At 42.4% G+C, this 18,249-nt stretch overlaps 1 protein-coding gene, 1 non-coding gene and 1 pseudogene across 2 annotated transcripts in view; 1 reads left to right on the top strand and 2 right to left on the bottom strand.

Annotated features, from left to right (window-relative positions):
* PPM1H (protein phosphatase, Mg2+/Mn2+ dependent 1H) overlaps positions 1 to 18,249 on the top strand; it is a 1,465,797-nt gene that overhangs the window by 1,441,404 nt on the left and 6,144 nt on the right. The window contains exon 10 of the mRNA XM_050748428.1: positions 52 to 203. Within this exon, the coding sequence (XP_050604385.1) occupies positions 52 to 203 (152 nt within the window). The remainder of the gene's footprint in view (positions 1 to 51; positions 204 to 18,249) is intronic.
* Positions 8,204 to 8,603, bottom strand: LOC126930338 (60S ribosomal protein L32-like; annotated as a pseudogene).
* Positions 17,141 to 17,241, bottom strand: LOC126931922 (small nucleolar RNA U13). The gene has a single exon (XR_007718029.1). It is a non-coding gene; the product is annotated as a small nucleolar RNA U13 (small nucleolar RNA).

Below are 18,249 nucleotides of genomic sequence, written 5' to 3'. Positions count from 1 at the left end.
AGAATAATATGCTTCCAATTTCTTAAGTGGTGGCATTCCTGGTTTTTTCAGGTAAGAATCTACGATCTTTCAAAATATGATCATGGAGCAGATGATGTGCTGATCTTGGCCACTGATGGACTCTGGGATGTTTTATCAAATGAAGAAGTAGCAGAAGCAATCACTCAGTTTCTTCCTAACTGTGATCCAGATGATCCTCACAGGTTTGTGCATTTCTACAATTGTAGGGTTGTTCCTCAAGCATTCTTCCATGACATGCCTGAAATAAATAATAATCATGCAGTTTTCATAATTCATGACTTAGAGGCTGATATGGATGGTACAGTAACCAAACTGCAGAAGGGATTATCTTTCTTGTAAGAGGTACTTTCTGACCGGTTATGACAGCTCATGCCTATAATCCCAGCACTTTGGGAGGCCAAGGCGGGTGAATCACGAGGTCAGGAGTTCTAGACCAGCCTGGCCAACATGGTGAAACTCTGTCTCTACTAAAAATACAAAAATTAGCTGGGCATGGTGGTGGGCACCTGTAATCCCAGTTACTTGGGAGGCTAAGGCAGGAGAATTGCTTGAACCTGGGAGGTAGAGGTTGCAGTGAGCTGAGACCGCGCCACTGCACTCTAGCCTGGGTGACAGAGTGACCCTGTGTCTCAAAACAAAACAAAACAAAAAAAAGAGGTACTTTCTCTGCCAAATAAAAATTCTCCTTAAGTTGAACCTAGATACAAGTGGTAAAGAATTTGAGTATTTAGGCATTTCAGCAACATACCTTTCTCACATTTTTATTTCCTCTAAACTATCCTCTAAAGTAGAAATAATCCCATTTTTGATCCTGTTGATGAGAGTGATGGCAAATGCATCCCAGCAATGATGGTCATCCATTGGAGAATTGTTTCTTTTGAGAAATATTTGGTAACGAGACAAAGATCCAAGTTAAGTACTTCTTACAGTCTAGAGGCAGTGTAAATTACCTAAACATCCTCAGAAGACTCTCAGAAATAAACAGAAACTACCTCTCGAGAAAGGCAGCTTTAACTAGAACACAAGTCACCATGAGTAAAAGCCAGCAGGAATAACAGAGAAATCAGAATTGGACCCGTAAATACTTCTTTATTGGATTTAGCAGTCAAAAATATAAATATTTTTAGGTGAGTATGGTGACACACGCCTGTAGTCTCAGCTACTTGGGAGGCTGAGGCACGAGAATTGCTTGAACCTGGGAGGCAGAGGTTGCAGTGAGCCAAGATCGCGCCACTGCACTCCACCCTCGGTGACAGAGCAAGGCTTAGTCTCAAAACACAAACAAAAGTAAGCCAACAAAAATATAAATATTTTAACATGCTTCAGCAGATTTTTTTTAGCCAAGCATGGTGGCTCACACCCGTAATCCCAACACTTTGGGAGATGATGCAGGAGGATCACTTGAGCCACAGGAGTTTAAGACAAGCCTGGGAAACATGGTGAAACCCCATCTTTACAAAAATTAGCTGAGCATGGTGGTGCAATGCCTGTAGTTCCAACTACGGGAGGCTGAGGTGGGATTGCTTGAGCCCAAGAGGCAGAGGTTGCAGTGAGCCAAGATAAATCGCACCACTGCACTCCAGCCTAGGCAGCAGAGCAAGACTCTGTCTCAAAACAAACAAAAAAATTTAAAGCATTTAAAATATGAGCCTTAAAAGAGACTAAAAAAATGACTAAACAATTTTTAAGAAAATGGAATTCTAGAGATGAAAAATATAAAAACAGGGATTAAAAATTCACTGAATTAAACAGATTAGAGCTAGTTGAAGAGAACACTGGTGAACTAAAAAATTGATCTTAATAATCCAGTCTATGGCTTAGACAAAGAGAAAAGAAAATGTGAAATGAGACTAAGAGACTAAAAAGATGGCCTAAGGTGCTCTAAAAGAATTCCAAAAGGATAAACTATAGAAGATGGGAAGAAGTCCTGGAATTTTTTGACAATACTAAACGTAAGATTCAGAAAGCCCGACAAATCTCTGGAAGGAGAAATAAAATAGTGAAACTGAAGAACAGCTGAGTGCAGTGGCTCATCCATGTAATCCCAGCACTTTGGGAGGTGGAGGTGGGCAGATCACCTGAGGTCAGGAGTTCAAGACCAGCCTAGCCAACATGGTGAAACTCCCATCTCTACTAAAAATACAAAAATTAGCCAGGCATGGTGGTGCATTGGTGTAATTCCAGCTACTCAAGAGGCTGAGGCATGAGAATTGCTTGAACCCAGGAGGTGGAAGTTACAGTGAGTTGAGATCACGCCACTGCACTACAGGCTGGGTGACAGAGTGAGACTCTCTCTCAAAAAAAAAAAAAAAAAAGAAAAACTGAAGAACTTTAACCTCTTTGCCTCCCAAAAAGATACTAAAAGCAGCCAGGAAAAAAAAAAAAAAGACATTTGGACTGACAGCCAACTTTCAAAAGCAAACGGTGCCAATGATGGGATTATATCTTCAGTTGGCTAAGAAAAAAATAACTGTTAATCTAGAAATTTTAGATGTAGTAAAACTATCAATAATAAGGATGAAGTAAACAAATTTTCAGGCAAAACTTAAACTGATACATATTACTGCCAACTAACCTCTTCTGAAGAAACTTCTACAGGGTGTGCTCAGATAAGAAAAGGAAATGATCCCAGAGGAAATATCTGAGAAATAAAATGGATTATTAAGCTAAAATATTAGTAAACATGTGGGTATATTTAAATATACATTGACTATGTAAAACAGTAATAAGAATGTCTAATGTGTGGGGTTAAAAATGATAGAACTAAAATATTGCATAAAAATAGTGTACAAATTGTCAACGAGGGGGTGTTACTCAGCTCACATGCTGTGCTTCTTTTGAGAAGTTAATGGTGTTTAACTTTAGGCTTTAAGTAAACAAGTTTAAATAGCTAAGAAAACTGTTAAAATAATAGAAAGGGTAACTTCTAAACTAGTAAAGGAGAAGAAACTCACATGGAGTAAAAACCAAACTTCTAAATAACTTATGAATCAAAGGAAAAAATTATAATGAAAATTAAGAAGTACCTGGGCCTGAATAATAATATATATCAAAACTGTAAAGGCTGAATTTTTTAGCTTTTTTTTCTAATTTAATAAACTAAGCATAGATAAAGACCCCACTCACCTCTGACCTGCCAGAATTGACTATTATCCCTCTATGTCATGAGCTAACTTTATCCAAAGCATCCCCCTGTGTCACAGGGAACCTCTTGCCACAAGATCCTGATTTCTGAAAACAGAGAAGAAAAGAAAGAAACCCTTAACCACAGAGAAAGATATTTCTCAGAGTGAGGCCCTAAGGGCTGACTTGTTTGGCTAGTTTAGTCTATATTCTTTGCATAAATGTACACAAAAGAATTCTTTTTTTTTTTTTTTTTTTTTTTGAGACGTAGTTTCGCTCTTGTTGCCCAGGCTGGAGTGCAATGGCATGATCTCGGCTCACCACAACCTCCACCTCCACCTCCCAGGTTCAAGCGAATCTTCTGTCTCAGCCTCCTTAGTAGCTGGGATTACAGGCATGAGCCACCATGCCCGGCTAATTTTGTATTTTTAGTAGAGACAGGGTTTCTCCATGTTGGTCAGTCTGGTCTCAAACTCCCGACCTCAGGTGATCCACCCGCCTTGGCCTCCCAAAGTGCTGGGATTACAGGCATGAGCCACCATGCCCGGCAAGAATTCTTATAACTTAAAGGCTCTAAGGACCCAAAGGAGTGAAGCTGTCTACCTAAGTTGATCCACAGAATCAGTACAATTATAATCAAAATATCAATAGTGTTTTTATGGAGCCCAGCAGTTCCATTCTTAGGTCTGTACCCTGGAGCGGTGGTTCTGAAAAGCATGGTCCTTTGAGCTACGTGGCATCTGCAGCACCTGAGAACTTGTTAGAAATGCAAATTTTGGCTGGGCATGGTGGGTCATGCCTGTAATCCTAACACTTTGGGAAGCTGAAGCAGGAGGATCACCTGAACCTGGGAGTTCAAGACCAGCCTGGGCAACATAGTGAGACCCTGTCTCTACTTATATATATATTTTATAAAAATTTTTTTTAAAACAGAGAATTGCAGATTTTCAGGGCCCACCTGAAATCAAAACTCCAATGGCAGGACCAACCATTTGTGTTTTAACAAACCATCCAGGTGATTCTGATGCCACTAACATTCGAGAACCTACACCCCTGGAAAAACTCTTGCATTGTCATTCATGCAAAAAGATATTCACAGAATTGTTTTTATTACAGAAACTGGAAGTAATTTGCATGTCCAGTGGTGGGATGGGTAAACAAAAAATGGGATACTTTATGGCACCTCCCCTACCCCCAAGATGAGCCAAAGCTGTGCTCATTAACAGGGAAGAATCTCAAAAACATAATGTTGAGTTTAATAAGCCATAGAGGAATACATACATTAGGATTCTATTTACATGAAGTGAAAACTACCAATATATTATTTAGGGATATAGACATTAAAACTATAATAAAAACCAAGAGAATTGGCCCAAAATTCAAGATAATGGTTACTTTGAGAAGAGAAGAGGCAGGTACCAAGGGGAATATATGCTTGAGGCCTGTTGGGTTTCTATGATATTTACTTGATAATATTCTGTTCCTTCAAGTAGATGGCAGGTTATTGTTGTGTTATTTTTAGACTCTAAATGTTATATACATCTGTTTGTATGTAAAATATGAGAGGCAGGGTAGTCTAGTGCTTAAGAGCCTGTAATCTATAATTACTTCCCGAGTTGAATTTTGGCTCTTCCCCTTCTAGACTTAGGACCTTGGGAAAATTTCTTAACTCTTCTATGACTTTGATTCTTCATGTGTAAAATGGAGATTCCAGTAGTATTAACCTCATACGTATATATTATTAGGTGAAGGGCCTAATAGATAATAAGCACTTACAGACATGTTTGTTGTCATTATGTCTCATATATTTCACAACAGAAATTCAGGAAATGTGAAGGTAGACCATCTGTCTCCTCCTAGAATTGTTTGATATAATTTAGCTCAGGTGCAGAGGAATTGATGGCACTATAATTAAATATTCTTTTATTTGAATATGAATGTGTTTTTCGCCTTTCAAGTTTCAAGTTATGTATCCCACTTGTTAGCAACATTCTCATGTTGATTTTTCTCTACTATGATTATTTTTATAAAGCTTTGCACAGCCAGCTGCCAGTTATGCATTAAAAGGCACTCAGCACTTTTTTTCTGTGTCTAAGCTGGCTTGGTCTTTCTTACCAGCCCGTCTTTTTCCAGGGTGATAAATCTGTATGCCAAGGAGTGGTAAACTGTGGGCAGTGTGCACATGCCAGGTCAGAGCAGACTCCTGGGGTCCACAAGAACTGTTGCCTATGGAGGCAGGGTTCACAAGGATCTCTTTGGAACAAACAGGATGGGAAAGAAAAAATGTTTTCAGTATGCCTTTCGGGGAAGATGGCAAACCTAAGCAATAGAAAGAATCCTATATCGGATAGATGAATGAATAAAACGGAAAATTGTGAGGGGAGCACAGTTTATCAGCAAGAAATAAACTCTCAGACTGCAGACTAGACAATTATGGTTGTAAAGACAGGTGCAATGGTGCGTGCCTGTAATCTGAGTGACTCTGGAGGCTGAGGCAGGAAGATGGCTTAAGCTTGAGTTCAAGACCAGCCTGGACAACACAGCTAGACTTCCTCTCTAAAAATAAGGAAAAAAAAAGGTGTTTTAAAAGACAGAACTGTCCTGAGCGCAGTGCCTCACACCTGTAATCCCAGCACTTTGGGAGACCAAGGCAGGCAGATCACTTGATGCCAAGAGTTCAAGACCAGCTTGGCCAATATGGTAAAACCCTGTCTATACTAAAAATACAAAAATTAGCTGGGCATGGTGGCTCCTGTAATCCCAGCTATTCGGGACGCTGAGGCACGAGAATCCCTTGAAGCTGGGAAGTAGGGGTTGTAGTGAGCCGAGATGGTGCCACTGCATTCCAGCCTGGGTGACAGAGTGAGACTGTCTCAAAAAATAGAAAAGGAACAGAAGAGTCAAGGTTTTCTTCTTAACGAATAACTCCCATTCTGATTCATTCATTTGGGAAATACCACCAAGGACCTATTTTGTGAGCGAAGGCCTGCTAGACACTTGTGAAGAACATAGACCTCAGCTCTGCTTTTTGAGTTTAAAGTCTGGAGGGATTACAGCAGCATCAACCTAAAGCAAAGGATGTCTACACTTAAATCTGAAGAATAAACAGGAGCGAGGCAGGGGTCGGGAGTTGGTGAGAAAAAATATGGCACATTCTGGAACCCAACAGTCAGTGTGGCTGCTGGTCTTGGAGGTGGGGAGCAGAATGCCAACAGATGAGGTGTGAGGGGTCAGCAGGGGCCCATGATCTCATGAGATCATGAATATGAAAATTATTTGTGTTAAAGGAAGTCTGTGGTAACGATATGGAATTTATGTAATTTGTTCATTATGATTGACAACCAGGAAGTATTCTGCAAAATCTGATGGTAAGAAACAAGATGAGGATTGTTTTCCTACCCCTGTGTGTTCCTTAGTAATTACACCATATTGGGACATCAGAGAAACTTAATTTGTTTCAGACTCACAATTTAGATCTTAGCCAAGAAACCTTTGCTCAGACCAATGTCCTAACGCATTTCTCCAATGTTTTCTTCTAGTAGTTTCGTAGTTTCAGGTCTTATATTTAACTCTTCAATTTGTTTTTATTTGATTTTTGTATATGATGAGAGATAGGGGTCTGGTTTCTCTTTTCTGCGTGTGGATATCCAATATTCCCAGCACCATTTATTGAAGAGACTGTCCTTTCCCCAGTGTATGTTCTTGGCACCTCTGTTGAACATGATTTGGCTGTAAATGCATGGATTTACTTCTGGGTTCTCTATTCTGTCCCATTGGTCTATGTGTCTGTTTTTATGCCAGTACCATGCTATTTGAGTTAATAAAGCTTTGTAGTGTATTTTAAAGTCAGGAAATATGTCTCCAGCTTTGTTCTTTCTGTTCAGGTTTGCTTTGGCTATTCTGGGTCTTTTGTAGTTTCATACAACTTTTAGGGTTGTTTTTTCTATTTCTGTTGTCAAACTCATAATTTAGGAATATGTGAAATGGTGTTCTCTTTCATGTGTCTGACATCTTTGTACATATCTGTGTGTAGTTTGGTAGGAGGGTACCACACTCACACACCAGTTTAGGATGTCTCCTTGGGAGGCCCATGGACAAAGAGAGCTCAGTCCCAAGAGCCAGTGCCCTCCCAGCTGGGAGCTGTTCGAATCTTGTCATGCCAAATGGAAATATGAGTGGAAGTTGCCAAGTCATAATTTCTGTGATAAGAAAAGGCCCACTATAATTCCAGAGGCTCTATTAGCCCTTCATTGGCCAGAGAGTTCCTCTCTCTCCATATGTAGCCTGGGACTACAAGTTTGCCTATTTAATTTTCAGTGGAGAGTTGCTGGGTTCAAGCCTGAGGGAACTGACCAAAGGAGGTCAGCCTATTTGTGGACACAAAATAGAAGGGAAAAGTTCTCCCCAGGGTGGGAAGGCTGAGGGAAGGGGAATGGAACAGAGCCAGTGAAAAGGGCAAGGTGCTTCTGCATCTGAGGTTTTGAGTGGGCCTGTTTTACTTTGAGTCTTACCAGGATCTCCCAGTTTTGTCTAGAAAGGAAGCAGGACAAAAAGAGGCAGAGAATGAAGCCTGAGACGGGCAAGACTAGGGGCTTTTGCTGTTTGATTGTTAGGCTTTTGTTTATGTTGCCTGTAGGTTCCTTTTCTTTTTATTTTTCTTTTGCCTCCTAGTGACAGCCATTCTAAACAAATTGCCAGCATTGTCTTCCTCTGTTGACATCCTTCCCAGCAAGGAATTTAAAATAGCATCTCCCCCTCCAGAATGTGCTGTGAGGGAAGAGGTGATTAGCATAAAGATGTGTTCTGACCCTCACACCATCCTCTCAGGCAGACATGGGAGTAAAAATGAGCTGTATGATCTTTCTGACCCTGGTGTATCTGAAGTCCTTTTGCTCTTTTGAACTGTCTCAACAAAGGAAGCAGAAAATTAAAAGGCAGCTTTATGGACGAGCCAGAATATGAGTGCAGTAAGTTTCTCTCTCTTTTTTTTTTTTTTTTTTTTTTTTTTTTTTTGCAGTTTTTACAGTATTTTAGAACACAAAACGTGCACATGAGCTGTCTACCCATTTTCTTCGCTGCGCAGCCTGGCTTTGGGGTTGGTGACTCTGATGGCTAGCTGGGCAGCTCTTTCCATAACGGCTTTGCAGTTCTTAGAGGAAACATTGTGAGTGATCTCAGCACAGTAAGATTTGTTGCATGTCAGCAGCACTTCCAGCTCCTTGACGCTGTGGATCAGGAACTTCTGGAAGCCGGCAGCATGTGCTGTTTTTCTGTTGCTCCCATAACCAGTGTTGGGCATCAAGATCTGGCCTTTGAACCTTCTACAAGCCCTGTCATCAATACCTCTGGGTTTCCGCCAGTTACGCTTAATTTTGACATATTGGTCACACGGTGCTGATAAACTTCTTGGTTCTTTTTTTGACAATCTTGGGCTCTACAAGGGGTCTGAGGGTGGCCATGATGCCAAGAAGGAGATGGCACCTCTTTTTCTTTTTATTAGAGTTTGCCCTGAACTGTAGGGAAGCTGGGAGTTCTTCTTTTTTGTTGTGACATATTTATTCAAGATATTTTAATATTTAAAAAATAACATTATTTATTTTAAGTAACTTCATATTTTTCAAATTTGCCTTTTTTAAAAAAATTTTTTATTATTATTATACTTTAAGTTCTAGGGTACTGGAGTTCTTTTACTCTTGTGGGGTCATGAAATAAACTGTTCTAGGAAATGCATTGCGCTAACATTCTGGAGTGGGGTTGCTGCAGGTCATGGAGGTTGGGCTGCACAGCCCTCTGGTTCCTTATAATTCCAATAAGGTTCTCTTTTAAGCCCTAAAGATCCTACATGATTTGGAGAAGGCACTCAAACCTGGAAAGTGTTTTCTGACGCAAAATATCTGCAACTGACTGTCCCCTCTGTAAGGCTGGAGGTTCAGTCGGGGGGGTCTCCTGGGAAGAATATTCAAAACAGAGGCAAATATGTAAACGCTCAAAGACGACGACGCTTACCATTTTGTCAGAAAGGAATAAATTGTTAATATTACTGAAGGGGAAGGGAGTGGGCAAAACCAAGAGTAATGGGCCAGGGAATAGCTAACCAAACTTGGAAATGCACGTGGTTTCACATTCCTAGTGCCCAGGCAAAACTGTGCAGGCTTTGCTCTAGTTTTTCATTTCCCCAAACCTGTCTGTGGAAACTTCTTTTTTATTTAAAAAAAAGAGAAGAGAAAGAAATTCACTGTGTTACCCAGGCTGGTCTCAAGCAATCCTCCTGCCTCTGCCTTGGCCTTCCAAAGTGCTGGGATGGCGGATGTGAGCCATCATGCCTGGCCCCACCTCATTTTTTTTTTGTATCCTGGACTTAATGACCCTCCGTCTCCCTGTTATGACCCTTGAGGGACTTTTTATGCGGTATTAAATCTGTAAGTACCAGTATACCATAAACCCTACGGAGAATGTCTCTAATGAAAGAAGCCTTCCTGATGTCCACACTTGTCAGTCTTCACATCCACACTCTTCTTGGCTCAGATGGCTGTGTGCCTTGGAAGGAAGAGATTAATCCGTGAAAGGTTAATAGTAAAACTCCAACACTGACAACAGGCATGAATGCAAGTATTAAATGCTAGTTTGCATTACCCTGATAATATGAAATTTATTTTGGGAAAATACAAAGGTTCTTTTTATGAAACCTTTCCATGAGTTAGCGGAACTAATTTCTAGCATGCCATAAGGTTTTCAAAAACTATGCCTTAAATGCGAAAAGGAAGGGTTTCCTCCACTTTTCACCATCTCAGTTTCATGGGTGTTTGATCTGGTGTTTGAAGACTAGATAAAATCCGCAATTTTCAATTTTCTTTCTTTTGCAATGTTTAGCACACTCAGATCTGTGGGAATTCAGAAGTCAGCCTGAGGCCCTGGCTGTGGCAGCCTCTAACAGCACACAAGCAGCCACCATCCCATCCTGTTTAGGGTGTTTATGTGGCAGAGCTGTGTGGCCACATCAGGATATTTTACAGGGCTTGCCAGGGAGGATTGAGAAGGAAATAGTCTATTATGCCCACTCGTATTGAAATGTCACTATTTGGAATTTGAACTAAAAACCTATCACCTAAGAAACCAGGGAACCGGTGCCAGGGTGCATAGAGGTGGATGAGGCCTGGCAGGGCTTCTCACCCTCTCTCATGGGGGTGGGAAACTCCCTCCAGTCTGCAGCTTTGTGTCTGCTGGCAGCACACAAACTCCCAGTGAGCCCAGTGACAGCACTGCAGACAACAGTCATCATTATTCTGGTGTCTCAGGGTATTCTGCCTGAATGGCATCGCCATAACCTGACAGGGGAAAGAAGCTGGCATGAGCAGCTTCACCTGCTTCAGAACTTGGTTCCAGAGCTACACAAGGGGCATCTGTGGACCAGCTCCCAGCAGTGAATCTAAGAGGTGTGCCTCCTCCCAGGATGAATTGGCTAGTTCTGGGCACAACAAAGACCATTTCCAAGTCACCCCTGACCCTTCACCCACCAAGACGCCACTGCCATAGACCCCTGCCAACATTCCAAAGCTGGGAGAGCTTTTCTACCTCTTAAATTTCTAAGGCCTGCTCAGAATGCAAAGGGGATTCCTCCTCCTGTTCCCATCACACTGTATTACTGCGGGTGTCAGCAGATGGAGGCTGCCTTTTATATGCAAATATTTGGAAGCTATTAATTCCCCAGTTCCTGCCACTACTCACCCTCTTATAAGACCCTGTCTGTACCATCCAAATGGCAAATTGAAGTTCCCACCCAACAAGAACTATTAAGAACTTTAGGGTATGGTGATAGCCTGCAGCCTGAAATTGACTTATTTTTGACATTCTTGTGCTGATTCAGACACTAAAGATTCAAAAAACAGACTGTAAGACGTAGATGGGCCGGGCGCAGTGGCTCACGCCTGTAATCCCAGCACTTTGGGAGGCCGAGACGGGCGGATCACGAGGTCAGGAGATCGAGACCATCCTGGCTAACACGGTGAAACCCCGTCTCTACTAAAAAATACAAAAAACTAGCCGGGCGAGGTGGCGGGCGCCTATAGTCCCAGCTACTCGGGAGGCTGAGGCAGGAGAATGGCGTGAACCTGGGAGGCGGAGCTTGCAGTGAGCCGAGATCCGGCCACTGCACTCCAGCCTGGGTGACAGAGCGAGACTCCGTCTCAAAAAAAAAAAAAGACGTAGATGACGGAAGACAAAATCCTGGGGAGGAGAAAGGCATTTTATATCTAATGAGGAACGTAACTAACATTTATTGACCTCTGATTGTGTGCCAGGCACCATGCTGAATGTTTATGGAAAGATCACATTTAGCTGTTACAGGAGCCTTGGAGGTCTGCACTATTATTAAGTAAGGAAAGAGGGGCTCCAAGAGGCTAAGGACTTTTTCCAGAGCCACCCATCTGGATGGTGGGAAAGCCAGGATTGGAACCTGGGCAAGTCACGCTGACAGCCAGAGCCCTTTTCTGATCCACTAGGAGGGAAAAGAACTAAGGACTGCAACAGAATCTGCAAGGACAAGGGGACAATCGAGGATTTATGGCCTCCTTCCGCCTGACTTTAAGAGTCAGTGGTTATGAAAAGAGCTTTGGCCTTCCCATCGCTCTTCAGCCCCTCTTCCTTTTTGTTTTCCATGCCTCCCCTGCTGTCCTTTCTCTGCTCCCTCCTCCTCGGAGCCCGAGCCCTGTGAAGTTTGCCAAGTCTGATCCCTGCCCAGCAGCCATTGCTTTCAGCAGAGCTTTGCTGATCAATATTGAAAGCTTCAGCTAGAGAAGAAAAATGTTCCCCAAATTCAAAACATGTCTCCTGGGGAGACGCTTCATTAGGAGTGGGCATTTCAAACTCCTCCACAGTTGTCTAATGCAGCCTGGCCCAGCATTCAGTGATGGTACTAGGGCTGCTCCACACTCAGCTTCCAGAAGTGCTAGGCTCCGGCTGCCACATAGTCCCAGTTGGTGTGTAACAGAATCTACTTCCCATTCGCTGTCTTCAGCTGTACCATATTCTTCTTGGCTGCTCTGGATATTTTTTTGGTTATACAGTATGTTTTGACTCAAATTTTCTCCTACCACTTTCTACAATTCTCCTTTGATGGCACATAAATGCCCTTGTGTTCAGCCTCAGTAACAAAACCAATAAAGCCCTCCTCTGTTTTAGTACCACCTTAAGCACTTTCATTGTCACCAACCCAGGGAGCCCTGCCATAGGGTAGAAAATTGGAGAATACAATGGGGGCAGGAGAAGCAGTTCTTTCTCTTCCGAGAAAGTTGTTTGTTCTTGCCCCAGTCTTGACCTAAAGCAGCCTTGCAAAGGATTTCATGCATTTCATATGGCAGGGTGGCTCTGAAGATGGATGCAAATGAGCTCTGAAATGGCCACCAGCCTGGCCCAATATGGGGGTGACACGAAAAGCTTTCTCCCAAGAGCTGGGTCCCCGGGCTTGTGTTGAGTTGATGAATCTATGAAAGCTCCTGCAAGTGACTTCATCTTCCCCGAATGCTGTTGCTGAGTTTCATTGCAATGCCGGGTCTCCTGTGGCATGAAGGGAATGTCAGGAAGCTGGTCCTAGAGCATTTGCACTGTCACCTATGGAGTGCAGCATCTAACGGCTCAGTTGTCCACGCACACTGCTCTTGGACAAGGAGGGATAGACATGCACTGGTGAAGCCGGCGGAGAGAAGCCATGTGAAGGAATCTGAGCTCCTGGGAACAGGGTAGGAAGAAGTAGTCCTGGGAATCTTCCCTAAACTTCTCCCTCAGGCGGGGCTGTCCTTACCCTTCTGAAGCACACGGGTACATGGATGAGGGCAGCTGCCTCACAAGATTGAGGTTTTATGAGGAGGAGGAAATGTCTGGGTAGGTTTACCACACAGGAAAAATGTGACGTTAGACCTCATGTGGTTAGCAGCGGCGAACCCACACAGGTCTGCAGCAACTCAGTTCTTGCTGCCTTGGAGGAAAGAATTCAGCCCAGGGACAAAAGGCAGAGTGAGAGACTGAGGCAAGTTTTAGAGGAGGAACGAAGGGAAGTAAAGTACACTTGGAAGAGGACCAAGCGGCCAACTTGAGAGATCCAGGTACCTCATCCGCCTTTGACTTGGGGTTTTATACATTGGCATGGTTTGCGTTTCTTCTTCCCTGATTCTTCCCTCGGGGTGGGCTGTCTGCATGCACAGTGGCCTGCCAACACTTGGGAGGGGCTGCATACACAGTGTGCTTATTGAAGTACGCATGCTCATTCGTTTTTCCCTTATCTGTTGAATGTTTCTGGAGGAAGGTCATATGACAGTTAAACTCCGCCATTTTGCCTCCTGGTGCATGTGCTTGAGCGCACTCGCCTGTCTCCTGAGATCTTACCAGGAAGCTGCTGATCACCTGCCTCAGGTGCCTTTTTTTTTTTTTTTTTTTTTTTTTTTTTGAGAAAGAGTCTCTCTGTCACCCAGATTGGAGTGCAGTGGCACAGCCTCACTTCCCAGGCTCTAGAGATCTTCCCACCTCAGCCTCCCGAGTAGCTGGGATGACAGGCACATGCCCAGCTAATTTTTGTGGTTTTTTTGTAGACACGAGATTCACCACATTGCCTAGGCTGATGTCTAACTCCTGGGCCCAAGTTAATCCGCCTGCCTTGACTTCCCAGAGTGCTAGGATTACAAGCTTAAGCCGCTGCACCTGGCCAGGTGTTTTCTATTGGGAGACTGCATTTCCCTGGTGCCGGCTGTGACCAGTTGTTATTTTAGAGGGTTTAACAACTGCCTGACCATCACCTGATGGTCGCCAGACATTCCTGTGGCAGGGCCCTCCCCTGTCCTGCTCATGTCTACCTAACTGCCTACTCTAACAATACTACTCCTGTGGTATGGGGATCCTAAGACAAAAAGCTAAAATGAACATGTTCTAGCACTACAGAAACTCATACCGCCCCTCAGTAAAGGCAAATTTTAAATCTCTGTGGATAACCCAGGGCACATAGTGAACAACTCCTTCTGAAGAGGTGCTTATGTCTTCCCTTTACACCCACCATGAGAAAGAATAACTAAATACAATAGAGCCTTCCCTCCAGGCCCTCGAAGAAAACCTGGGTGTAACAGAACAAATTTAGAAGAGAGTTAAACGTGTGCAAATAGAATCTATAAGGTAAGAAGAAGTCAATCTGGACAAGAACCAAATAGAAATTCACAATGGTGAAACATTGTCATTGAAATAAAGTAATTCACTAAATGGATAGTAAACTGCTAAAGGGAGTTAGTGAATTGAAAGATATCATAAGGCTGGGTGTGGTGGCTCACGCCTGTAATCCCAGCACTTTGGGAGGCCGATGTGGGTGGATTACGAGGTCAGGAGTTCAAGGCCAGCCTGGCCAAGATGGTGAAACCCCATCTCTACTGAAAATAAGCTGGGCGCGATGGCATGTGCCTGTAATCCCAGCTACTCGGGAAACTGAGGCAGGAGAACTGCTTGAACTCGGAGGGTGGAGATTGCAGTGGGCCGAGATCGCGCCAACTGCACTCCAGCCGGGGCGACAGAGTGAGACTCTGTCTCAAAACAAAACAAAACAAAAAAAAGATATCACAGAGAAGTTGAAATCTGCAAGGTAAAATCTAATAAGAGTTTATGGAGAGTATCTACAAAATAGAGGAGAGGCAATATCCAAAAAATTGATGGCTGAGAATTTTTCAGGAGTTTTCAGTTTGAAGAAGCAAAACTAATTTCTTACCGTGATAAATAAAAAGCTCCTTTTTGTTATGTCTTAGTGGTACTTCATATCAGCAACAAAAAAACAAAAACTTGGAAAGCTATCAATGACAAAAGTCATTTACCTATAAAGGAATGATAAAAGACAGACTTCTCAAAAAAAGTAGAAGTCAGAAGTAGGCAGAATAATGTCTCCAAACTGCTGAGGGAAAATAGCAGACAATCTAGAATTGCATAACAATAAAGCTATAGCCAAAATCAAACGTAAAAATAAAGATTTTCTTAATCTAAAGAGTAGGTGAGCTTATCACTCACAGACCATTGTTAAAAAAAATCACTAAAAATGTACTTCAATAGAAGGAAATTAAATCCAGAAGCAAGGAATAGTTAGAAAAAAAAGCAAAGAAGTGAGTATGTTGGTTTATTTATGTAAGTGTAGACTGTAAATGATGATGATTAAGGCAGGCTCAAAAAAAGGTGAATTAAAATAATAGGCAGTAACATGGAAGATGAAAGAACACATTCTAAGGTCCTTTTATTTTCAGGAGGAGGTCAGAAATATGATTAACTTGTATATTAAAAACTTAAGCATAACCGATAATAGAAATAACACTTCCAAACCAGTTGGGGGAGGGGAATAGTAAAGCTATCAACCTGACAGAAAACAAGAAAGAAGGAAAGAAGCATATAATAAATTAAAAACGGCCGGGCGCGGTGGCTTAAGCCTGTAATCCCAGCACTTTGGGAGGCCGAGACGGGCGGATCACAAGGTCAGGAGATCAAGACCATCCTGGTTAACACGGTGAAACCCCGTCTCTACTAAAAAGTACAAAAAACTAGCCGGGCGAGGTGGCAGGCGCCTGTAGTCCCAGCTACTCGGGAGGCTGAGCCAGGAGAATGGTGTAAACCCGGGAGGCGGAGCTTGCAGTGAGCTGAGATCGGCCACTGCACTCCAGCCTGGGCGACAGAGCTAGACTCCGTCTCAAAAAAAAATAAAATAAAAAATAAAATAAATTAAAAACACAAAATAAGTTTTCATATGTGTGTATATGTATATATGACTGCAAAATATAGGTTCAGATCTACCAGTTTTTGCAATAAACAAAATTATCTTAGTGACTATATAGATTTTGTTTTAATTAGCCATGTGCTACTAATAAAATACACTAAAAATAATGCAAAGTTTATTAGCTGGGCATGGTGGAATATGCGTTAGTCCTAGCTACTTGGGAGGCTGAGGCGAGAGGATCATTTGGCCCCAAGAATTCAAGGTTACAGTGAGCTATGATTATGCCACTGCACTCCAGCCTGGATGACAGGGCGAGGCCCTGTCTCTAAATAATAATAATAATAATGCAAAGTTTAGAAGTCCCACCCTGCCCTGTGGATTTCATAATTGAACAATATCAGGGTGTGAAAGTGGCATTGAAAAACACTGATTTCTTGCCTAAGAGACTAGGATATCATTAACTAAGGATGATAGCTGGGGATGTTCCACTTTGGAAGTAAAAAGAAATTAATGTTTATTGAGTTCTTCCTAAGTCTTAGTTAGGGCCTACAAAGGAAATTAAGAAGGAGCATCAGAGAGAAGGACTTGTGCTGTGTGTCATGGAAGCCCAGTCACAGGAGAACTTGGAGTGGGTTATAGCATGGGAGCCCCAGAAAGAAAGGAGAATTCAAGAAGAATAGAGATTTTTAAGGATAAAATAGCAGTATTTCTGCTGAACACAAGGGGTTAACCAGAATAAGTATTGAGAAGCCACCCTTGGATCAAGCTTTAAGAGGACAGATTAGCGGGGTATTGGGCCTACTGGTAAGAGACAAAGGAAGACAATGGGAAGTAATAAATTGGGAAAGCAAGAGTGTATTTTCCCTCAGGAAGTTCAGCACCTAAGGGAAAACAGTGGATGGTGAAGAGAGAAGCAATCTCAAAGGAAGTTATCTTGGAATAGGCAATAACCATATTGAAGAATGAAACCTTAATTATCTACAGCCCTCAGGGAAATGAGTTTCCTGGGTAGCCATCTTTTCTAGGTGACCTAATGCTTGCTTTTTAAAAATACCAACCTAATTTTGACCATTTAAAAAATATGCAGAGTCACTAGTACTAGCAGCATTAGGGTGGTCTCTTGTTCATCTTTCACGAATCTAATAAAGCCAGTCATTTCTCCATGACTGCAGGACTTGTTGAGGCCTGTCTGGAGCTGAAAGTAGCCATACAGAGTTGTGTTTTGAGTTCTTGTATCTGTTTTTTGACATCTTTGAGTGTCTATCTTTTTTTCCATGTCTCATGGTTAATGTGCTAATGTAGTAACAAGGTTTGAGGGAGGCATATCTCACACATAAGTGTGAAAACTCAAACAGGCTTATGAACTACAAAAGGATTGAGTATCTTTTATTGTCAGGCATATTTTCTCATAGCATACCATAATTTTCTATGTCTAGCCAGCATAGCTGGGTTAAGGTAAGTTCAGGCCTGATAGGCAAATAAACTTAGCCAGGTTTCTGAACCTAAAAAGCTCAGGTGCAGACTGGTCAATCACCAGGATAATAAACGTCACTCTGGTGTGGCTGGTGGCCTTTCCCCATGTGTTTATGTCTCATATACAATTTAATATAAAACTAAGAGTAAGCTGGGGTGATATGATTTGGTTCTGTGTCCCCATCCAAATCTCACGTCAAATTGTAATCCCCGCATGTCAGGAGAGGGACCTAGTGGGAGGCGATTGGATCATGGAGACAGATTTCCCCCATGCTGTTTTTGTGAGAGTGAGTGAGTTCTCACGAGATCTGATGGTTTAAAAGTGTGGCATTTCCCCCCTTCACTTGCTGTCTCCTGCTGCCATGTAAGTAAGACATGCCTTGCTTCACCTTCGCCATCTAGCATGATTGTAAGTTTCCTAAGACTTCCCCAGCCATGCAGAACTGTGAGACAATTAAACCTCTTTTGCTTATAAATTACTCAGTGTCAGGTAGTTCTTTATCGCAGTGTGAGAACGAACTAATACATGAGGTGAGCGGCTGAGAGGCTCTTCTGACTATAGTGTATGAGCTGCAATATGTCGATTTTGAGATATTTACTTGGCTCTTCAGCCAAAGACCTCTTTGGAAGCCTTTATTTCCTGATCTCAAGAGGAGGAGAACCTCCGGACAAACTGGTTGCATCTTCCCTCAAGAACAACTTAAAGATTTCTGCTTCAAAGATAATTCTCTTAATACAGATAGAAAAAATTATTCACCTACTACCCCATCCTCTAGAAGGAAAGGTATTTATTTCTATTGACTATAGTATCCTTTCTGCTGTGGTGTATGTTACACTTCTGTCTGCTATCTGGGCTGTACAAATAGACTTGATCTTCAAAGACTGTACAATCTTCACAGTCCTGGGATCAT

This window comes from Macaca thibetana, chromosome 11 (assembly GCF_024542745.1).
Source record: "Macaca thibetana thibetana isolate TM-01 chromosome 11, ASM2454274v1, whole genome shotgun sequence".
NCBI classification, from domain to species: Eukaryota; Metazoa; Chordata; class Mammalia; order Primates; family Cercopithecidae; genus Macaca; species Macaca thibetana.
This window is presented reverse-complemented; position numbering and strand designations above follow the sequence as displayed.